Raw genomic sequence first — 20554 nt, forward strand, 5'->3', positions numbered from 1 at the left:
AGAAAGCCCGGCAGGCCCACAAGCTCCACGGGACCCTGAGACCACACCACCATCCCACAGCTGATGGACGCTGGCCCCTGCTCTCTGTGACGCCCCCACCCCCACCCCTCCTTCTACCTCTCATACGGGGACCTGCCACAGGAGAGAGAAAGTGAGTCAGGCAAGGAAGGGCCGAGCACAGAAAACCTCCAGAGACCCGCCTGCTGCCCATCAGGGCGAGACCTAGACCTCCGGGATCCAAGAAGACAGCCTTACCCACTCCAGGCAGAGGCAAGCAGGCACACACAGGAGAGGGAGCTGGAGCGGGGAAGCAGGGAGAGGGACAGCCAGGGAGGGAGGGCTCAGAGCACAGGCAGCGGCACACCCAGGGGACTAAAACATCAACAAGAAGAAACACCTCAGGCTCCAGGTAATACACTGTGTGTGTGGAGCAAAGGGGAAGTCTCCAGGAGGAGTCAGTGAGGAAAAAAATTAAAAGACTAAAGTTCAGGCCAGGCGACATGGCTCATGCCTGTAATCTCAGCACTTTGGGAGGCTGAAGCAGCCAGATCACTTGAGGTCAGGAGTTTGAGACCAGCCTGGGCAACATGGTGAAACCCCGTCTCTACTAAAAATACAAAAGTTAGCCAGGCGTGGTGGCCCACACCTGTAATCCCAACTACTGGGGAGGCTGAGGCAGGAGAAACACTTGAACCCGGGGAGGCGGAGGTTGCAGTGAGCCGAGATCGTGCCATTGCACTACAGCATGGGAGACAGAGCGAGACCTAGTCTCAAAAAACAAAAGAAAAAGAAAAAAAAAAAAAAGACTACAGTTCACTCACTGGGGACTTGGCTTCCAGGCAAATCAACTTAGAAGTGGGAAATGCGGCTGGGTGCAGTGGCTCACGCCTGTAATCCCAGCACTTTGGGAGGCTGAGGCAGGCAGATCACGAGGTCAGGAGATCGACACCATCCTGGCTAACATGGCGAAACTCCGTCTCTACCAAAAATACAAAAAACTTAGCCAGGCGTGATGGCGGGCGCCTGTAGTCCCAGCTACTCGGGAAGGTGAGTCAGGAGAATGGCGTGAAACCCAGAGGCGGAGCTTGCAGTGAGCCGAGATCAGGCCACTTCATTCCAGCCTGGGCGACAGAGCAAGACTCTGTCTCAAAAAAAAAAAGAAATGTGGGAAATGCATGAATTATGGCCCCTGGAGAGTTTTCTCAAACAAAGACCATCTGAAAAGGGGAAAGAGGCTCTGAGAAGGCTCTGGAAACTAGTGGGGGCAGGGAGGGGCTGGGGCGGAGGAAGGAGAGACAGCTCAGCCTGGGGAACAGGCGCTGGCCTCGGAGCTGCCCTGGGAAGACCCCACACACATCTGACTGCTGCTGCCAAACCAATCCACATTTGACAGAACCCACCAGGGACCCGGCGCCAGGCAGGTGCCCAAGCACCATTAGTTCCTGTCCCCTTTCCCCAGGGAGAAGACAGGCTTGCTGGAAAGACCCAAATTTAGGGTCACCACACCTCAACCACAGTACTCGACCACAGTACCCAAACAGAAGTGGGTCTCACACAGGGGTGGCCCCATTGATCACAGTATACTCCGAGCTTGCCACGTGCCGGTCCTGTCCTAAACACTGGGGTACAGCAAGGGACGAGCCACACATCTGCTTCTGGGTGCCCGTGAGAATGGGGCAGTCTCCCAGCTGCTCCCGGCACCCACAGCGGACAGCTGCATGTGGCCCCTTGAGGACAGGGGTGCACACCCAGGGCCTGGCCTGTGCTGGACACAGAGCAGCAGTGGAGCAGCGCCCTTGAGGACAGGGGTGCACACCCAGGGCCTGGCCTGTGCTGGACACAGAGCAGCAGTGGAGCAGCGCCCTTGAGGACAGGGGTGCACACCCAGGGCCTGGCCTGTGCTGGACACAGAGCAGCAGTGGAACGGCGCCCTTGAGGACAGGGGTGCACACCCAGGGCCTGGCCTCTGCTGGACAGAGAGCAGCAGTGGAGCGGCGCCCTGGGGGAGGGCGGGTGGCAGGTGAGGAGCACCACACATGGTGGTCAGAGCAGTGCGGGTGTGTCCCTAAGTCTCTGCAGGGAAAGGAAGCTGGGCTGGCAGAGGATGGGGCAGGCCCTTGCAGGGCAGGCACTGGCAGGACATGCCCGGGGGCTGGGCGCCAGCTTCCTCGGCTCCGAGGGGACCTGCCAGGCAGGCCTGGCAGCAGCTGCCTGAATGCTCAGCCCACTGGGCAGCCTTCGGTGCACCTCCTGATGAAGTCCGCCATCCAGCTCACCACAGTGCACACTGCATGCTCTCTCAAAGGTCTGACCCTTCAATTAGCAAAGCAAGTGGTTCAATGAAAATGAAATCCTGCCTGTGATGCCACCAGCACTCAGCTGCTGGGCCAACCTCCCTGCACAGAGACCCCCCAGTCATGGCAACTGAGGCCCAGAAGATGCGGCTTCCTAGCAGCAAGAGCCTGCTTGTTCCCAGGCCTGGCTGGCTCCCACGAGGCTCCACCTTCCAGCACAGGCCCAGGCTGGGGTTCCAACTGATAGAGATGTGTGGACGCCTGCAGGGTGTAAGGAAAGAGGAAGAGGGTGGGCAAAAGCGGCAGGCAGGGCCTCCTAGCTCTGGCTGCCCCTCCAGGTCCATGGGTACAACAGAGGTCCCCTGTGCTGGAGACTTCAAAAGTTGCACCAACCGCTATAAACACACAGAAAACATGGTCCCAGCAGAGTCAGCGGAGACTGCAGACTGCAGAGTCCGCACCTCCCTGACCTCCGTGCAACCTTCAGAGAATCGCTCCATCTCTCTGAGTCTATCCACATAATCCAAAGTGCGGGAGCAACTTGCACCCCGCGGGGCTACTGAAGGGGTGAGAAAAGGACAAGGGTGTGTCTCAGGAAGGGAGACTCCACATGTGTCTTGGTGCCCTGTTTTCCCCTGAGGGGAACTTGAGAATCGCAAGGGCGACCCTGGGGCCCAGTGAACCCTGCCGTGGTCTGAATGTTCGTGTCCTCTGCAAGTTCCCACTTTGAAATCCTGCCTCTAAGGCGATGGCATCAGCAGGTGAGGCATTTGGGTGGTGAACAGGTCATGAGGCAGAGCCCTCATCAGTGGGATGAGTGCACTTGTCAAATGGACCCGAGAGCGCTCCAGCCGTCTTGCCACCATGTATGGACACTGCAAGACGTCAGCAACCTGCAACCCAGAAGAGGGCCCCCCAGAACCACCCCTGCTGGCACTCTGATCTCAGACTTGCAGCCTTCAGAGTGATGAGAAATGAGTGTCACCAGCCAGTTCATGGTATTTGTTCACCAGCCTGAATGGACTGAGAGGCTCCATGGCCTGGAGAAGGTGTCAGGCAGGGAGACAAAGCCAGCTGGAGGGCCCACCCAGACACGGGACTCCCAGGGCCTGGGCATGGGGGCTGTAACCCCGAGTGGCAGACCCGGGGCCTGGAGTGCAAGGGAAGCGTGTGCCGAGCCATCAGTGGACACCCCGCAGAGAGGCCAGCCCTTCCTTGCCCTTCCCCCGGGCCAACAGCTTCAGGTGGATCAGCAGAACCTGGGCAGAGCAGGGAGAGCCACACAGGACCCTAGACTCAGGAAGAGAGGGAAGCACTCCTGAGGTCACACGGGAAGCAGAGGGCAGCTACTGGCAGTGCCCCACACCTCAGGCCTGCCCTCCTGTCCCGTCTCTCTGCTGTGCCCACCCTGCCACCTCCCCCCGTCAACAGGGGACATGGCAGCACCCTCAGAGCCCATCCCTCCAAGAGCACATCCCCTCATGTTCTCCGCAGACACTCCTCATCCAGCAGCCCAGAAACCAGCGGGTGACTTGGGACAAAACATACTCCAGCTCTTCATCTCATCAGTTACCCAAGATCTACCCCAGATAGACTAAAGGGCTACATCACTTACAAATAAATCAAAAGTAAAACATTAAGACAGCCCCAAAGAAAACATCTACCAAATACAAAAGCAATGTTATCCACACACACGAACACAGACTTGGCAGCATACTAAAAAAAAAAAAAGCTTCTATAAGTTAAAATGCAATATAGGCAAAATTAAAAGGCAAAAGATAAAGTGAAAACATATTTGCAACAAACATGACAAAGGCTGCTACCCTCAATAAATAAGGCCCTCTTACAAATTCATTTTTAAAACATTCAGACATAACATGAACTAAGTCAGGGCAGCGTGCAGGAAGGCAGGCGAGCGCCCCACCAGCATGAGAAATAACCCAAGAATCGCAGGAAGGCTGCTCCCAGCCAGAGGACGCCAGCACCTGTCATTGGGTTAGTGCTGGTGCATAACTGGGGGAACGGCAGGGACCCCAGCCTCAGACACAGCTTGTGGGGGTGCGAAGCAGCACAGGCCCCTGCAAAATGATCATGCAGAGGGACCCCTCTTCACTGCACCCCCAGAGCTCTGCTCCAAGGAATCCAGACAGAAACTACCGGAAGCTGGAAGCACTGGAAACAAAAATCAAGTAGCTGGAAACGTCCTAAAGACTCAATAATAAATAAATAGCAAACCGCGCTACACATTTATATCATACGCAGCATCTCTAACCAGGGTCTAAACACGTGTCTTTAGTGATGTGGGTAAGTGCTCAGAGATGCCGAAGTGGATGGGCTGCATGTGCGTGCGTCACACAGCCATCCCACACAGGGATCGGCGCAGTGAACTATGCGGTCCTTTCTGATATCAAGATGCAGCAGTCCCTGATCCAGCCATTGCCACCCCCAAGCACTTACTTACACGCTGGAAACGCGCGACCCCAAGACCCCGTACACCATGGTCAGAGCAGCCTTGTGCCGATCGCCCCAAACAGCCCAGGACACAGGACAAACCCTGGTCTGTCCACACACGGGAACACCACTCAGCATCACAAGGGAGAAGGCTCAGACGCCACACCCACAGTTCAGGAAAGCAAAAGCAGCCAGGCCAAAGAGAGTCATGCTGTGTGATACCATTTACAGAAAATTCTAGAACAGGCAAAACTCACATGTGGTGACAGAACTCAGAAAGGCATGGGAGGGGCACAAGGGACCCTCTTGGGGTGGAAGATCACCTTCGTGGCACGAGCAAAGGCAGCCGTCAAAACTCATCACACGGAACACTGGGGAGCTGTGTGTCCTACTGTGTGTTAATTATACACGCTCGAAGTTTGCGCACTTGCACAGCAAAAAGACTAGAAGGAGATCTATTACAAAGCCGAGAGTAAAGTTCTCCCAGATGTGACAGCAGGCATGAGCCTTGAATCCACCGCTCAGGGTAAGAAGCCAGTCCCAAAGCACCACGTGTCATCCAAGGTCATTTACAGGAAATGCTCAGAACCCATAAATCCACAGAGCCACAAGACAGATTAGGGGTTGCCCAGCGGTAACAAGGAGACAACCTCAGTAGCTGCTCCTGGTGGGCCTCAGGGAGCCGGTAAGCTACCGCCCAGAGGTCCTTCAAGGTGCACGGACGGGCGTGTTAGGTACTCCAAGGGGCACGGGTGTGTTGCCAACAGCCCACCACAGGCCCAGCACCCTTGGTTCCACTGCAGCCTCTGAGTGTGAGCTCCTCTGAGGCCCTGGGTGGCCCACCCTTCACCACCCAAGGCCGGCCTGGGCAGACACCCTTCCCACCACCAGGCTCTGTGGTCGCCAAGCTCACAGGGCACTCTCATAGCTCCCTGGATGTGGCTCTCACGCCAGCCTTGGGAAGACTAGGCTAGCAGCATCCCTTTGCAGAGGACCCTCAGAGCAGGGGACCAAGCCCGCAGCAGATCAGCACAGATCAGAGCAGCTCACACACGTCCTCCAACCCCAGGTCAGCGCCTCAGCAGCAGATGCGGCCTCAAGTGCATCAGTCTCCTCATCTGTAGAGTGGGCATGCCTCAGCGGGCCGCTGCCATCAAAGACAGACCGTCCGCCACGGAGTGGGCACCACACCTCTGAGTAAGCCTCCCGGGGCTGCCTCTCCTAACCCCCAGACTCAAATGCCCCCAACCTCGCCCTCCCAGTGAGCAGCGGCTCTGCACTCATGCTGCACTCACGTCTGGGGCCAGCCAGCAGGGGGATGAGCCGCACGCTGGATGATAAGCTACACTTGCCCAGAGGTGCTTGTCTGGGAAAAGGGAGAGTGGTTTCACAACTTCTAAAACAAACACGACCAACACCAATCCTGCCGGGGGCACGATGGGGAACGGGCTGGGGAGGCCCACTTGTCCTTACACCTTCGTTTCCTGATTCAGTTTTCAGGGTTCAACGTGCCATAGGTACTTCCACACCCTTGAAAGCCCTTCTCTGCCTGACGGGGAGGCGCCAGACCACACAAGAGACAGGAGACCCCACCAGACAGACGCAGCCCCCAGTGCTCCGCCCAAGCCCCCAAGTCAGGTGCAGGGCCTCAGCTCAGGGCTCTAGCTTCACGGGTGGGGCCAGGGCTGCCTCAGCCTCCAGAGCTCCAGGCTGCTGACGTAGGCCTGGCAGGGCCGGGGGATGCCCCAGTGCCACCCACCCAAATCTGGCTAGATCTACAGCCTTCAGCAGGCTCTTATCCCAAGCAGGGCTCTGTGGTCCCTGAGGGAAAGGAAGCATCTAATCCCCCTCTCCCCAGGGTCTGAAGGGCCTTCCTGTGCCTCTGTCCCCAGCAGAAGAGAGAACTGACACTGGAGGGAGAGGGCAGGAGAACACATGAGTCCCGCACACTCCCCACTGCCAAATCTGCGCTGGGAGTTCCAGGTCACAACAACAACAAGAAGAGTGGGGAGGTATGTGGACACCGAGGCCAAGCTTTGTCCAGGGCGTACCACGTCGCCAGGCACTGTCCTAAGCCCTGAACTCATTCCCACGTCCCAACAACTCCACAGGACAGAAACGGAGACACAGACGAAAGAACAAGGAGAGCCTGCAGCAAGTCGATGGGGAGGCCGGGCCTTGCCCTCTGCAGGTGGACACAGAGCCCGGGGTCCCACCCACGGCCAACGGCCCCTTCCTCCTTCAGGGCACCACCGGACACAGCAGCAGCAGGCCACAGAGCAGGGAGGGGGCAGCTGGAACGCTCAACTGGGGCTCTGTGGGCCCAGGACAGGCTCATGGCATCGTGGAGCCTCCTGCGGGATGAACTGCATGCAGGGCAGAGGGGACAGACCCTGAGGCGATGTGCCCCTATCACGCTGCATCCTGACCCCACCCCCCACCCCTGCCCTCACCTACCCCAGGCCACCCCACTTCTCACAGCAGTTCCTCCATGGGGCTCCCCAGCCAGACTGTGGGCTCCCTGCAGAGCCCCTCCCTCTGTCCCCTGCCCAGAGGACAGTCCTGCCTCCCTCACGGGGAAACAGCAAGTGTGGAAACAAGCTGTGTGGTGAGGCTGAAATTTGGTAAAATACCCGTAACGAAAAAAAGACTGCAAGAAGAAAATGTTCCAGGAAAGTCTGAGTGGCCGCCAGGGACGGCCCACGGCGGTTGCCACCGACACCACCTGCTGACAGGCGTGGTCTGAGTTTTCTACAAGGAACGAGTACTACTCTTAGGAAGGTGAGATAAAGTCCTTTTAAGAAATAATAAAGGGGGGAGAAATGCTGCAAAATCTTCCAATGCCCTTCCCTCCTCGCCCTCACCCCCCCACACACACATGCACCTGCACACACACCTTCACAGCTGGCCTCCCAGCATCACCCACAGCAAGTCCTTGGCTCCAGCCTCAGTCCCAGCACTGCAGACTCAAAGCAGGCACACAGCTTCCCAGGCCTCAGCAGCCAATCAGGGCCATGAGGGCCTTGCCCTGGCCCAACTGCTGGGCTCCAAATCATCTTCAGAATCAGTGCCAGAAGTTGCTCCCCTGGGAATCCTGCCCGCCCTTGTCCCTCGACTCCTGGAGCACTGGGGAAACTCCTGTCTCCACAGCATCCACCCAGCCCAGGTCCCTGTCGGGCCATGGGCAGCCCAAGGCCACATCTCAGCCACCTCCATATGGCCAGCACCTGCCCATTCTGTGACAGTCCCAGGATGAATGGCTAAACCCCAGGGCCGGGCAGCAGGTGTCCAGGGAAGTGAGCTGCCCAACGCCCTCCTGTCAGTGCTGGGGGAGCCTCCGGCCTCCCCCTTCCAGCACCCAATGGGGCCTCCCCTTGCTAAAATCTATCAGCGCCCCCCCACCAAGCACAAGGGTGGAAGTTAGGGTGGGCTCAGGGACGGTGGCACAGGCAGGAGTGTGTCCTGGAGCTCAGCGCCCTTGTTGGGAGACCCAGAAGCAGAGGCAGGCGCCCAGTAGTGCTGAGGTGTCTGGCGTGAGGCAGGAGAAGGGCAGCACCCAGGAGAGCCACACACCTAAACGAGGAGGAGCTGCGCGGGGCAAACCACAGAGTCTTCCGGTTTCCTTCAGTGGGAGTATCGGCCCCAGGCTGTGAGCAAGTCCCCAACCCCAGATGACCTCGGCAAGCACCGTCCCCTCCCCGCAGCTCGGCGTCCTGGGCCAGCCCCTAATGGAACAGAAGACAAGCCCTGCCTGCCTTGGCATCAGGAACAGGCAGCATCCGCGGGTGCCACAGCTCATCCTGCGTGTGGGAGACACTGAGTCACGGCCACGGCTCATGCCCGCACCCACTCTCAGACACTGCCCAGTCCTCCCCTCGGTGAGCAGGCCGCCACCTCCTCCTCTGACGGGTACCTGACACCCCCCCACACACAGGCCAGATGCTCGGTGGGGGAGGCCTGGCCATGCCCAGGCCCACGCGCCTCTGCCAGCATCAGCCCTGTGCAGCCTCCGTGTGGAGTGGGGCCCCTGCGCATGGGCATCCGAGTGGCATGTGTGAGCGTGTGTGCTCGTGTGTGCGACAGAGAGCCAGAGGAGGAGGAGGGCCCAGCTGGGGAGCTGCAGTTACACGAATCAGTGTTGTTATAGCAACTTCAACTCCACATCAAGCAGAATGCCAGCCGGGCACCCCCCAGGCACCTCGTAGACCACGCCCAGAATAAGCGGTGGAGAAGCACCGATCGCTAACGGCACAAATGGGCAGTCAGAACACCAGCAACACACATCCTTTCTCCCTCCCAACCTCTACCACTCCCTGGGAGGCCGGCCTCTGCCCACTGACCAGCTGCCAGCACTGCCCACCAGTCCCTTCTCCCCGGGATGGCAGCAGCAAACAGCAAGATGCCAGCGCCTGAGTCACGTGGGCAGGGGGGAGGGAGCACCGCTGCACGCAGCTGCACACAGCCCAAGAGTCATACTGCGCCCTCAGGCAGGGACCTCCTGGCAGAGAGAAGGTCCGGCCATGGGGTGGCCAGGAGAAGCAGAGCCACCCACTGTCACCTTCAGGCCATAAGGAGGAGGGGACCCATGGGCCCCCTCTACTCAGGCACATTTCACTCCAGAGGAAAGCTGTTCACTTCACCAGAGGCCAGCTTTCCAGGAGAGAAGGGGCCTGGTAGGCCCTGCCTAGAGCCAGTGGCCGTCACTTCAGTGAGCTCCCAGGTCTGTGCTGAAGGCACTTTTCTGTCCTTCCACAGATCACAGAGTTGGAGATCAACCACGGAGTGGGCCCGGACCTCGTCCAGGGTGGAGGCAGCAGGCAGCAGGCGGTAAGGGCCCGAAGTGCAGGCTCTTCACCACCGTGCTGGAAGCACAGCCTCAGCCGAGCAGGGTCTGGGGGGAAAGGAGGGCAGGGGGGCAGGGAAGGGGCCTCAAGGGAAGGTGGGAACCCTCTCTGGAGAAGAGCACAGGGACCCACAACCGGACAGGGAAAGGCTGGCTCTAGCCCTGCCTGGGACCAAGAAGAGCCCCATCATGCAGGTGGCTTTCCTACAGGCAGCCTCAGAAACAGGGGTGGAGTCACAGGCCACAGGACCTAAGGGAGGGGAGACAGGAGGACCGGGGTCAGTGTGCGTGGAGAACAACCCAGGGTCAGGCTGGTCAGCAGCAGCTGAGAGAGACCTGGAGAAAGACAGGCCGGGGCAGGGCACAGAGGCTGGGTAGGATGTGTGGTCAGAGAACAGGATGCTGCCACTTCAGGGCCCAGAGACAAGGCACCACCCAGGACAGAGTGCAAATGCCAAACAGCCATCCTCTGTGGGAGGTCTCAAGCACAGCTGGCCAGATGCTGTCCGCAGTGCTGAGAGCCACAGACTGCAAGCTGCCCCCACCAGCCTAGTCCACACCCACTAAAGCCTCAGGGGGTCTTCCCTCCCCCAGCCTCAAGCTCAGCACCTGCCAGGGCTGGAGGCCCTACTGTCATGGCAGGGGGCAGGGGTGTGGATGCATCTTTGCTAAGTGCCTACTGTGTGCAGCCACCAAAAGAGGCATTGGAACATTTCCTTTTTCAATGTTCACAACCCTAGGAGGTTATCAAGGTGAGGAAACTGACCTCGAGTGTAAGTATGGCTACGTACATATTTTTCCTATTTCCTTCTAGAACTCACCTTAAAACAACAAGGAGAATGCCCCCACCACTGCTACCAAATTAACAAAAAGTTTGAAAATCCAAGCTTCATGTTGAGAAAAAACAGGAAATAAATACAATCTATAGGCCCTAAAGCACAAGTGAGGGCTATGACCAAGAACAGAGAGGGCACGCAGGGCCCACGCAGAAGGGAGTGAAGCAGCACTCACGGTGGAAGGGGTGCAGTGCAGCACCTGCAGAAACATGCTCTCTGAGCGTGGCCACTGACCCAGAACTCAAACGCCTTTCTTTGTCACAGCACCAGCAACAGAACCGGGTGAGAAGGGTTGGCGTCAGGAGCCTCCTGAACAGTCGACAGACCCAAGCAGCAGAGTAGCGACCACACATGGAATCACTAAGAGAGCCACATGTGCAGTCTGCCTCCGTGGCAGGGCTGTAGGAGAAGGACAGGGCCTCTGGAAAGCTACTGCGTCCCCTACATCCCCATCTCCTGCCTCTCTGAGAAGGAAGCTGCGAGGACTCTTACAAGGAGCTGGCCCAGAAAAAAACTAACACATTCTAAAATGAAATAAAACCCAATAGCCAAAATAATCTTGAAAAAGAAGAATTTGGAGGCCACATTCTTCCTGATTTCAAAACATGCTACAAAGCTACAGTAATCAAAACAGTATGGTAGGGCATGAAATCAGATATATAGACGCAAAGAATAGAATAAAGAGCCCAGAAATAAGCCCTGGTGTATACATAGTCATATGATCATCAACAAGCATGCTAAGACTATTCAATGAGAAAAGGATCATCTTTTCAACAAATGGTGCTGGAAAGACTGGATAGCCCCATGCGAAAGAATGAAGTTGGATCCTCACCTTAAACCACACACAAAAATTATCATGAAATGTATCAAAGGCCTAAAAGTAAAAGCTAAAATTATTAAACTCTTACAAGAAAACATAAAGGAAAACGTGCATGACATTGGATTTGGCAATGATTTCTTAGCTATGACAGACACCAAAAGCACCAACAAGAAAAGAAAAAAATAGATGGGATTTTATCAAAATTAAAAACTTTTGTACATGAAAGTACACTATCAACAGAGTGCAAAGGCCACTCACAACACGGGAGAAAATACGTGCCAGTCACGTGTCTGTTGAGGGATTAACATCCACAATAAGTAAAGAATCCCTACAACTCAACAACAACAAAAAAATCTGATTTTAAAAGTGTCACGCATGATAGAGACAAGAAAAGTGAATGAAATGAGGTGAGAGAAAGAGAGAGAAAGAAAGGAAGGAAGAGAGGGAGGGAGGGAGGGAGGGAGGGAGGAAGGAAGGCAGGCAGGCAGGAAGGCAGGCAGGCACTTATAAAGGGAGGAAAAACCAGCCAGGCCACAGATTCCTCTGAAACAACATTCGAGGTCAGAAGACAATGCAGTGACACCTCCAAGAAGCTGGAAGGACGGCGGCCCAAACCAAGGGCTCCAGCAACATTCAAACCATCCCGCAAGCCAAGAAGCCACAGCTTTGAATATGCAGCACTTAGGGACTGTTCCCACCCACCATTCTGAAAAAACACCTTCAAGACAAACCTCAGCCAATCAAAAGCAGACAGGGGAAATGCCATCAAAACGACTGTCAATGAGCATGAACTATTAATATATTTACCAGTAGATTTAAGACTAAAACAAATGTGAGCTTGGGGTGACAGAACAGAATGCAGATAAGCCCTGACTATGGAGTAATGAGTCAACTGATGACACCTGGGAAGGGAATGCGACAAGAGGGAGTGAGGTAGAATAATTAGCTCCTCATCTCATTAGTAAGAACTGGAGTCAAAGGATATCATTTAAAGCTGACATTTCAGTAACAGAAATACAAGTAGATTTAATAGTATAAAGGCAAACACTGAGAAAGGTACTATTGTCATCGAAAATTGGTGATGGGAGGAAGAAAACAAAATACATTCATTTTGTAATTACTCACAGGTGTACTAGTTTCCAATGACTGCCATATCAAATCAACACAAATGTAGCTGCTTAAAACAGACAAATTTGCTCTTTTACAGCTTCTGCAGGTCAGAAGTCCAGCTGGGCCGTGTTCCTACTTGGAGACTGGGAAAATAACTCGGATTGCAGGAAGAATCCAGGCTCCCGTGGCTACAGGACTGAGACCCTGTTTCCTTCCTGGCAGGGGACCACTCTTAGCCCCGAGAGTCCTTGCATCTAGGGGCCAGCAAATCCTTCTCACTCTTGGGACCTCTCTAACATCCTCCTTTACCACATAGCTCTCATTTCTTGCCAGAGAATGCTCTCTGCTTTTCAGGACTCAGATAATTCAGCCTTCTCAGGTAATCCAGGATAATCAATCTACTTTGAGATCCATACCCTTTAATCACATCTGCAAAGACCCTTTTGCCATGTAACATGACATGTTCACAGGTGTTAGGGACTAGAGCATGGCTATCTGGGGAAATGGGAGAACATTATTCTGGCTATCACAGAAGGTACTTAATAAATGGTCCCTCAACACGAAGTATTAGAGGCATTTATGAATTACATGAGATACTATAATATCTCATATAGACAAAAGTATAGACTCTCTTCAATATAAGAACTCTTTAAAATGTTTAAAAAGGAAAGAAAATGGACCACAGAGTAAAAGACTTAACAATACATGCGCACACAAAGCACACCACCACTCAGGTCAAATGTAGTTGACCTATCAATAAATGTACATTAGTTTAACTTCACTAGGCAAGAAAAAAAAAATTCCCCGATTGAATCACAAGGCAAAATCTAACTTCACATGGTATAAGAGACACATCTAAAATAATTCGGTAGAGTTAAAATTTTCTAATGGGCAAAGGTAGGCCAAGCAGATACAAACTCAAGAAAGCACTAGTTATGATCTTATAGTCAGACAAGTAGAAATGAGACAAAGAAGGGCACTTTGATCCTAATGCATGCACTTCAGAATAAAAATATAATAGTTATAAATAGCTATGCAACAAATCACATAGCAGCCAACATTCACAGGAGCCAAAAGGAGAAACAGAAATTTATCAATGGTAGACATTAATTCACTCCTCTTGGTCCACAACAGAGCAAGAGACAAAAACTAAGTAAGGATTACACATTACTTAAATAACACAATTAAGGCAGTAAAAGTGATTGATATACACATCAAACTTCTGTAACCCAAAACAAAAACCCAATCCTCTTTTCAAGCCCCAGTGTAACAGTGATGAAAACTGACTCCAAATTAGGAATGTAAGAAACCTTCCGAAACCCAAAAGTTCAAGAGGGAATAGTCAATATTCTCTCACCAAAATGCAATTAAAACTGGAATACTAACAAAATCAGGAAATTAAAAGACTTGTTACTTGGAAATTTTAAAACTTGCTCCTGAAAAACTCTTGAACCAAAAAGAAAATACAAACCAAAACTGCAGAACTTCTAAACAGCAATAAGGAAAATGTGTCTCATCAAAACTTAGGCATCAGCCCTTAAATACAAAATAAGTTTGAAAAGAATAATAACCCCTCCCCCTCCCCCCTCCCTTCTTCGGTCTCCCTTCTTTCTTCGGTCTCCCTCTGTTGCCGAAGCTGGACTGTACTGCCGTGATCTCAGCTCGCTGCAACCTCCCTGCTTGGGGCTCCTGTGATTCTCCTGCCTCGGCTTGCCCAGTGCCTGGGATTGCAGGCACGCGCCGCCACGCCTGACTGGTTTTTGTATTTTTGGTGGAGACGGGGTTTCGCCATGTTGACCGGGCTGGTCTCCAGCTCCTGATCTCGAGTGATCTACCCGCCTCGGCCTCCCGAGGTGCTGGGATTGCAGACGGAGTCTCGCTCACTCAATGCTCAATGTTGCCCAGGCTGGAGTGCAGTGGCGTGATCTCGGCTCGCTGCAACCTCCACCCCCCAGCCACCTGCCTTGGCCTCCCAAACTGCTAAGATTACAGCCTCTGCCCAGCCGCCACCCCGTCTAGGAAGTGAGGAGCGTCTCTGCCCGGCCGCCAATCGTCTAGGATGTGAGGAGCCCCTCTGCCCGGCCGCCCCGTCTGGGAGGTGAGGAGCGCCTCTGCCCGGCCGCCCCGTCTGGGAAGTGAGGAGCGCCTCTGCCTTGCCGCCCCGTCTGGGAGGTGAGGAGCGCCTCTGCCCGGCCACCACTCCGTCTGGGAAGTGAGGAGCACCTCTGCCCCGCCGCCACCCCATCTGGGAGGAAGTGAGGAGCACCTCTGCCCGGCCGCCCCGTCTGGGAGGTGAGGAGCGCCTCTGCCCGGCCGCCCCGTCTGGGAGGTGAGGAGCGCCTCTGCCCCGCCGCCACCCCATCTGGGAGGAAGTGAGGAGCACCTCTGCCCGGCCGCCCCGTCTGGGAGGTGAGGAGCGCCTCTGCCCGGCCGCCCCGTCTGGGAGGTGAGGAGCGCCTCTGCCCGGCCGCCCCGTCTGGGAGGTGAGGAGCGCCTCTGCCCGGCCGCCCCGTCTGGGAGGTGAGGAGCGCCTCTGCCCGGCCGCCCCGTCTGGGAGGTGAGGAGCGCCGCTGCCCGGCCGCCCCGTCTGGGAGGTGAGGAGCACCTCTGCCCGGCCGCCCCATCTGGGAGGTGTACCCAACAGCTCCGAAGAGACAGCGACCATCAAGAACGGGCCATGATGACGATGGCGGTTTTGTTGAAAAGAAAAGGGGGAAATGTGGGGAAAAGAAAAAGAGATCAGATTGTTACTGTGTCTGTGTAGAAAGAAGTAGGCATAGGAGACTCCATTTTGTTCTGTACTAGGAGAAATTCTTCTGCCTTGGGATGCTGTTGATCTATGGCCTTGCCCCCAGCCCCGTGTTCTCTGAAACATGTGCTGTGTCAACTCAGGGTTAAATGAATTAAGGGCGGTGCAAGATGTGCTTTGTTAAACAGACGCTCGAAGGCAGCATGCTCCTTAAGAGTCATCACCACTCCCTAATCTCAAGTACGCAGGGACACAAACACTGCGGAAGGCCGGAAGGCCGCAGGGACCTCTGCCTAGGAAAACCAGAGACCTTTGCTCATGTGTTTATCTGCTGACCTTCTCTCCACTATTATCCTATGACCCTGCCATATCCCCCTCTCCAAGAAACACCCAAGAATGATCAATAAATACTTAGAAGAAAAAAAAGAAAAGAATAATAAAAAATGAATCAAGCATTCACACCAGACATTTAGAAAAAGTAGAAGGGATTATTATTAGCAAAAACAAGGGAGTTTAAAAAGCAGAGAAATAAGGCAATTAATTTAATTTAAAAATTCAAAAGCTGAATCTTGGAAGAAAGAATAAAACGATAAAATGGAAACTATTCACTAACCTAACCAAGAAAAACAAGAGAAGCAACTGAGACGGAAATAACCCCAAAAACCAAAGATATTAAAAGAGTCACAGAAGATCATTTTACTCTAGCCTACATGAATAAATTTGACAAACGGGATGAAATTGATAATCGTTTGGGAAAATATTTACAAAACTGATCCCAAAAAGTTCAAACAGAATAATTTCCACAGGGAAAATAATAAAGACAAAATCATAAAAGAACTTTCATCCTCAAAATGAAAACAAAACAAACAAAAAAGCACCAGGCCCCAACAGTTTCACAGAGGAATCTAACCACTCTTTAGAGACCAGGCAATTCAGTGCTATTAAACTATTCCAGAGAATGGCATAAGAAATATAACTTCTATATTATGTTTACGAAGCAACTATAATGTTGATATCACAACCAAAAAAAGTGTACATACAAAACTACAGACCAACCTTAATTATGAAGAGCAATACACAAAAATCAATTAAATATCAGCAAAAAGTACATTCACCAGCACCTTAAAAGAATTATGTATCAGACCAAGTGAAGTATAATCAAGGAATTTAAGAATCTTTCATTATTAGCAACTTCATTTGTATAATTCATTATATTAATATGTCTTAAGAAAAAAATCATATGATCACCCCATAGATGATTTTTTTAAAAAGCAACTGACAAAATTCAATAATGATTCTTGATTTTTTAAAAAGGAAAACATGAAATAAAATAGAAAGTACAGGTTTTTCATTAACATACCTTTCTCAATCCGAAGCCATACTCTGCTTTATGGAGTAACAGCAGAGACATTCCTAATAGGTATCTACTAAAAACACTATTAGCTACCATCATGCTGAAGGATCTAGTCCACAAAAATAGGTAAGAGAAAGAAACTAGAGTATAAAATTGGAAAGGATAAGGTTAACCATCACTATTTGCAGTTCACATGAATGGATACCTTGAAAACCCAAGATAATGAACTAAAAAAAAAAAAAAAAAAAAGAAGAAAAAAACAATTTTTTTTTTTTTTTTTGAGACAGAGTCTCGCTGTGTCACCCAAGCTGGAATGCAGTGGGAGGATCTCAGCTCACTGCAACCTCCACCTCGCAGGTTCAAGTCATTCTCTTGCCTCAGCCTCCTGAGTAGCTGGGATTACAGGCACACGCCACTATGCCCAGCTAATTTTTGTATTTTTAGTAGAGACGGGGTTTTGCCACATTGGCCAGGCTGGTCTCAAACTCCTGGTCTCAAACGCCTGACCTCAGCCAGGTGATCTGCCTGCCCCGGCCTCCCAAAGTGCTGGGATTACAGGCATGAGCCACTGTGCCTGGCCCAAAATTAATATTTAGAATACAATAGTATTCACACACATATATGATAAATAAAGAAAAAAATATTCCTTGGAACAACAATAAAAGGGATAAAATTTCTGAGGATAAAGAAAACCTGACTCAAAACATACCACAAAGCTATAGTAATCAAAACAGCATGGTGATGACATAAAAACAGACATACAGCCTAACGCAACAGGATAGAAAGCCCAGAAATAAATCCACTCATTTATGGTCAAATGATTTTAGACAATGGTCCCAAGAATTCACAATGAGAAAAGGAGAGTCTCTCGATAAATGATGCTGGGAAAACTGCTTCTCTAGATACAGAAGAATAACAGTGGACACATCTCACACCATATACAAGAATCAACTCAAAATGGATTAAAGACAACCATTTAGTCCTAAAACCGTAAAACAACTAGAAGAAAAGGGAGCAAAAGCTCCATAACATCAGTCTGGGCAATGACTTTTTGAATATGACCCCAAAAGCAAAGGCAATAAAAGTGGAAATAAATGGGGTTACAGGATAATTTGGCAGTGTACATCAAAATTACAAAAGTGTGTACCCTTATTGACCCAGCACTTGTTCTGAGCATTTATCCTGCACATATGTCACACTTAAACATGTGCAAAGCAGCATATGAACTAGGCCACCCATTTTGTAATAGGAAAAGATAGAAAGTCACCTAAATGTCCAACCCCAGAGGCCTATGAAATCAGTCTGAGCATATCCACACCATGGAATCCTCTGTGACTGTCAGAGACAAGAAAGGAACCCTGGACTGATTCCAAAAGATCTCCACATCACTTACCACATTAACACTTCGCCAAGGGAGGGAGGGATCCAAGATGCAGGAATGTATCATATCATGACTTGTGAAAGAAAAAGCAAAAAAGAAATGTTTATGTTTGCTTGGAATGTATAATGAAGCTCTGGAAGGACAAACAGTTATTCTTTGCTTAACCATGGGGATACAATCTGAGGACTGTATCATTAGATGATTTCCTCACTGTGCAAACATCACAGAGTATATCTTCACACACCAAATGCTGGCGCCCAATACACACCCAGGCCATGTGGTAAAATCTATTGCTCCAGGCTATAAACCTGGACAGCAGGCAAATGTACTAAATGCCGTAGGCAACTGTAACACAGTGCTAAGAATTTGCATATCTATACATATCTAAACATAGAAAAGGTACGGCAGAAATACAATTTTAAGGATTTTTTTAAATGGTACACCTGTATAGGGCACTTACCATGAATGGGGCTTGCAGGACTAGAAGTTGCCTGTGAGCATCAGTGAGTGAGTGGCAAGTGAATGTGAAGGCCTGGGACATTACTGTACACTTCGGGGGACTTTATAACAGATGCTGTACACTGCTGGGGACTTTATAACAGACACTGTACACTGCGGGGGACTGTAACAGACGCTGTACACTGCGGGGGACTCTGTAACAGACGCTGTACACTGCGGGGGACTCTGTAACAGACGCTGTACACTGCGGGGGACTCTGTAACAGACGCTGTACACTGCGGGGGACTCTGTAACAGACGCTGTACACTGCTGGGGACTCTGTAACAGACGCTGTGCACTGCTGGGGACTCTGTAACAGACGCTGTGCACTGCTGGGGACTCTGTAACAGACGCTGTGCACTGCTGGGGACTCTGTAACAGACGCTGTACACTGCTGGGGACTCTGTAACAGACGCTGTACACTGCTGGGGACTCTGTAACAGACGCTGTACACTGCTAGGGACGTTATAACAGACGCTGTGCACTGCTGGGGACTCTGTAACAGACGCTGTGCACTGCTGGGGACTCTGTAACAGACGCTGTGCACTGCTGGGGACTCTGTAACAGACGCTGTGCACTGCTGGGGACTCTGTAACAGACGCTGTGCACTGCTGGGGACTCTGTAACAGACGCTGTGCACTGCTGGGGACTCTGTAACAGACGCTGTGCACTGCTGGGGACTCTGTAACAGACGCTGTGCACTGCTGGGGACTCTGTAACAGACGCTGTGCACTGCTGGGGACTGTAACAGACGCTGTGCACTGCTGGGGACTCTGTAACAGACGCTGTGCACTGCTGGGGACTCTGTAACAGACGCTGTGCACTGCTGGGGACTCTGTAACAGACGCTGTGCACTGCTGGGGACTCTGTAACAGACGCTGTGCACTGCTGGGGACTCTGTAACAGATGCTGTACACTGCGGGGGACTTTCTAATAGACACTCCCCCCACTTGCAACATTGCAGGTGACAAGAAGGAAGAGCTGCAGCTCTTCAGCTCTTCAGGAAGCCCAGACCTAGAAACTCCTTGAGCCAGGGCTGTGGCACCCTCTTTGGGGCTCTGAGGTTCCTGGCGCCTCCAAGCTTCTAGCGCCACCATGTTCCCCTCATCCAGACGCGGGTGCTCACAGTGGAAGCGGTGTGCAGTACATCTGGTCCAGCTGCAGCCTTGCATGGAGCCAGCACCTGTGCCAGCACCTGGGGCTGCCCGCCCTGCCGCAGCAGCCGGCGTGCCTGGCTGCACACAGTGGCCAGATCCATGCTCGCTCACCCACACGCCCCTCACTGCTCCATGCCTGGCTCACCCTTCGCAGGTGTTGGATCTGGGCTGGTAGCACGAGCTGAGCACAGCCTACCGGGCTGAGTGGGCGGAACAAGCCCAGCGGGTGTAAGCATGACTCAGCCAGAGGCACTGTCGGCCACAGAGGTTTCCAACAGTCTAAGTGACACCCCAGGGATCCCGTGACACCACCTCCTGAAGGCCAAGCCCGAGGCTGTTCAATACCTCCTCAAGGCCCTGCCCGAGGCTGTTTTGCAGCTAATTTTTTTTTTTTTGAGACGGGAGTTTTGCCCTTGTTGCCCAAGCTGGAGTGCAATGGTGCGATCTCAGCTTACTACAACCTCCGTCTCCCAGGTTCAAGTGATTATCCTGCTTCAGCCTCCCGAGTGGCTGGGATTACAGGTGCGCACCACCATGCCCGGCTAATTTTTACATTTGTAGTAGACAGGGTTTCACCATTGGCCAGGCTGGTCTCAAACTCCTGACCTCAGGTGATCCACCCACCTCGGCCTCCCAAAGTGCTGGGATTACAGGCGTGAGCCACCACACCCAGCCAACTTTTTTTAATAAGTAGGAGTACACTCTAAAATAATGATAAAAAGTATAGTATAGTAAATACACAAAACGGTAACATAAGTGTTTATTATCAAGTATTATGTAGCATATGTGCTGAACTTCTAGATGACGGGCAGTGTAGCAGGTCTGCTTACACCAGCGTCTCCACACACACGAGTAACATCATGACCATTAGGACATCACCAGGTGACAGGAATTTCTTGGCGCCAGTACAATCTTACAGGTCCACCCTCGTCTATACCATCCATCATTCACCAAAACGTCCTTATGCTTCACGTGACTGTGAGAAGCTCACAAGAGGCTGGGCATGGTGGCTCACACCTGTAATCCCAGCACTTCAGGAGGCCGAGGCGGGCGGATCACCT

At 52.3% G+C, this 20554-nt stretch overlaps 1 protein-coding gene across 10 annotated transcripts in view; it reads right to left on the reverse strand.

The window, feature by feature from the left end:
• Positions 1 to 20554, reverse strand: part of TSNARE1 (t-SNARE domain containing 1) — a 141594-nt gene that overhangs the window by 108809 nt on the left and 12231 nt on the right. For 2 of the 10 annotated variants that reach the window (XM_063669141.1, XM_063669142.1), the window contains exon 2: positions 17851 to 17911. The exons of the other annotated variants lie outside the window; for them this stretch is intronic. In XM_063669141.1, the coding sequence (XP_063525211.1) occupies positions 17851 to 17904 (54 nt within the window). In that variant the 5' untranslated portion in view covers positions 17905 to 17911. The remainder of the gene's footprint in view (positions 1 to 17850; positions 17912 to 20554) is intronic. 10 annotated transcript variants of the gene reach the window in all.

This window comes from Pongo pygmaeus, chromosome 7 (genome assembly GCF_028885625.2).
Source record: "Pongo pygmaeus isolate AG05252 chromosome 7, NHGRI_mPonPyg2-v2.0_pri, whole genome shotgun sequence".
Lineage (NCBI taxonomy): Eukaryota > Metazoa > Chordata > Mammalia > Primates > Hominidae > Pongo > Pongo pygmaeus.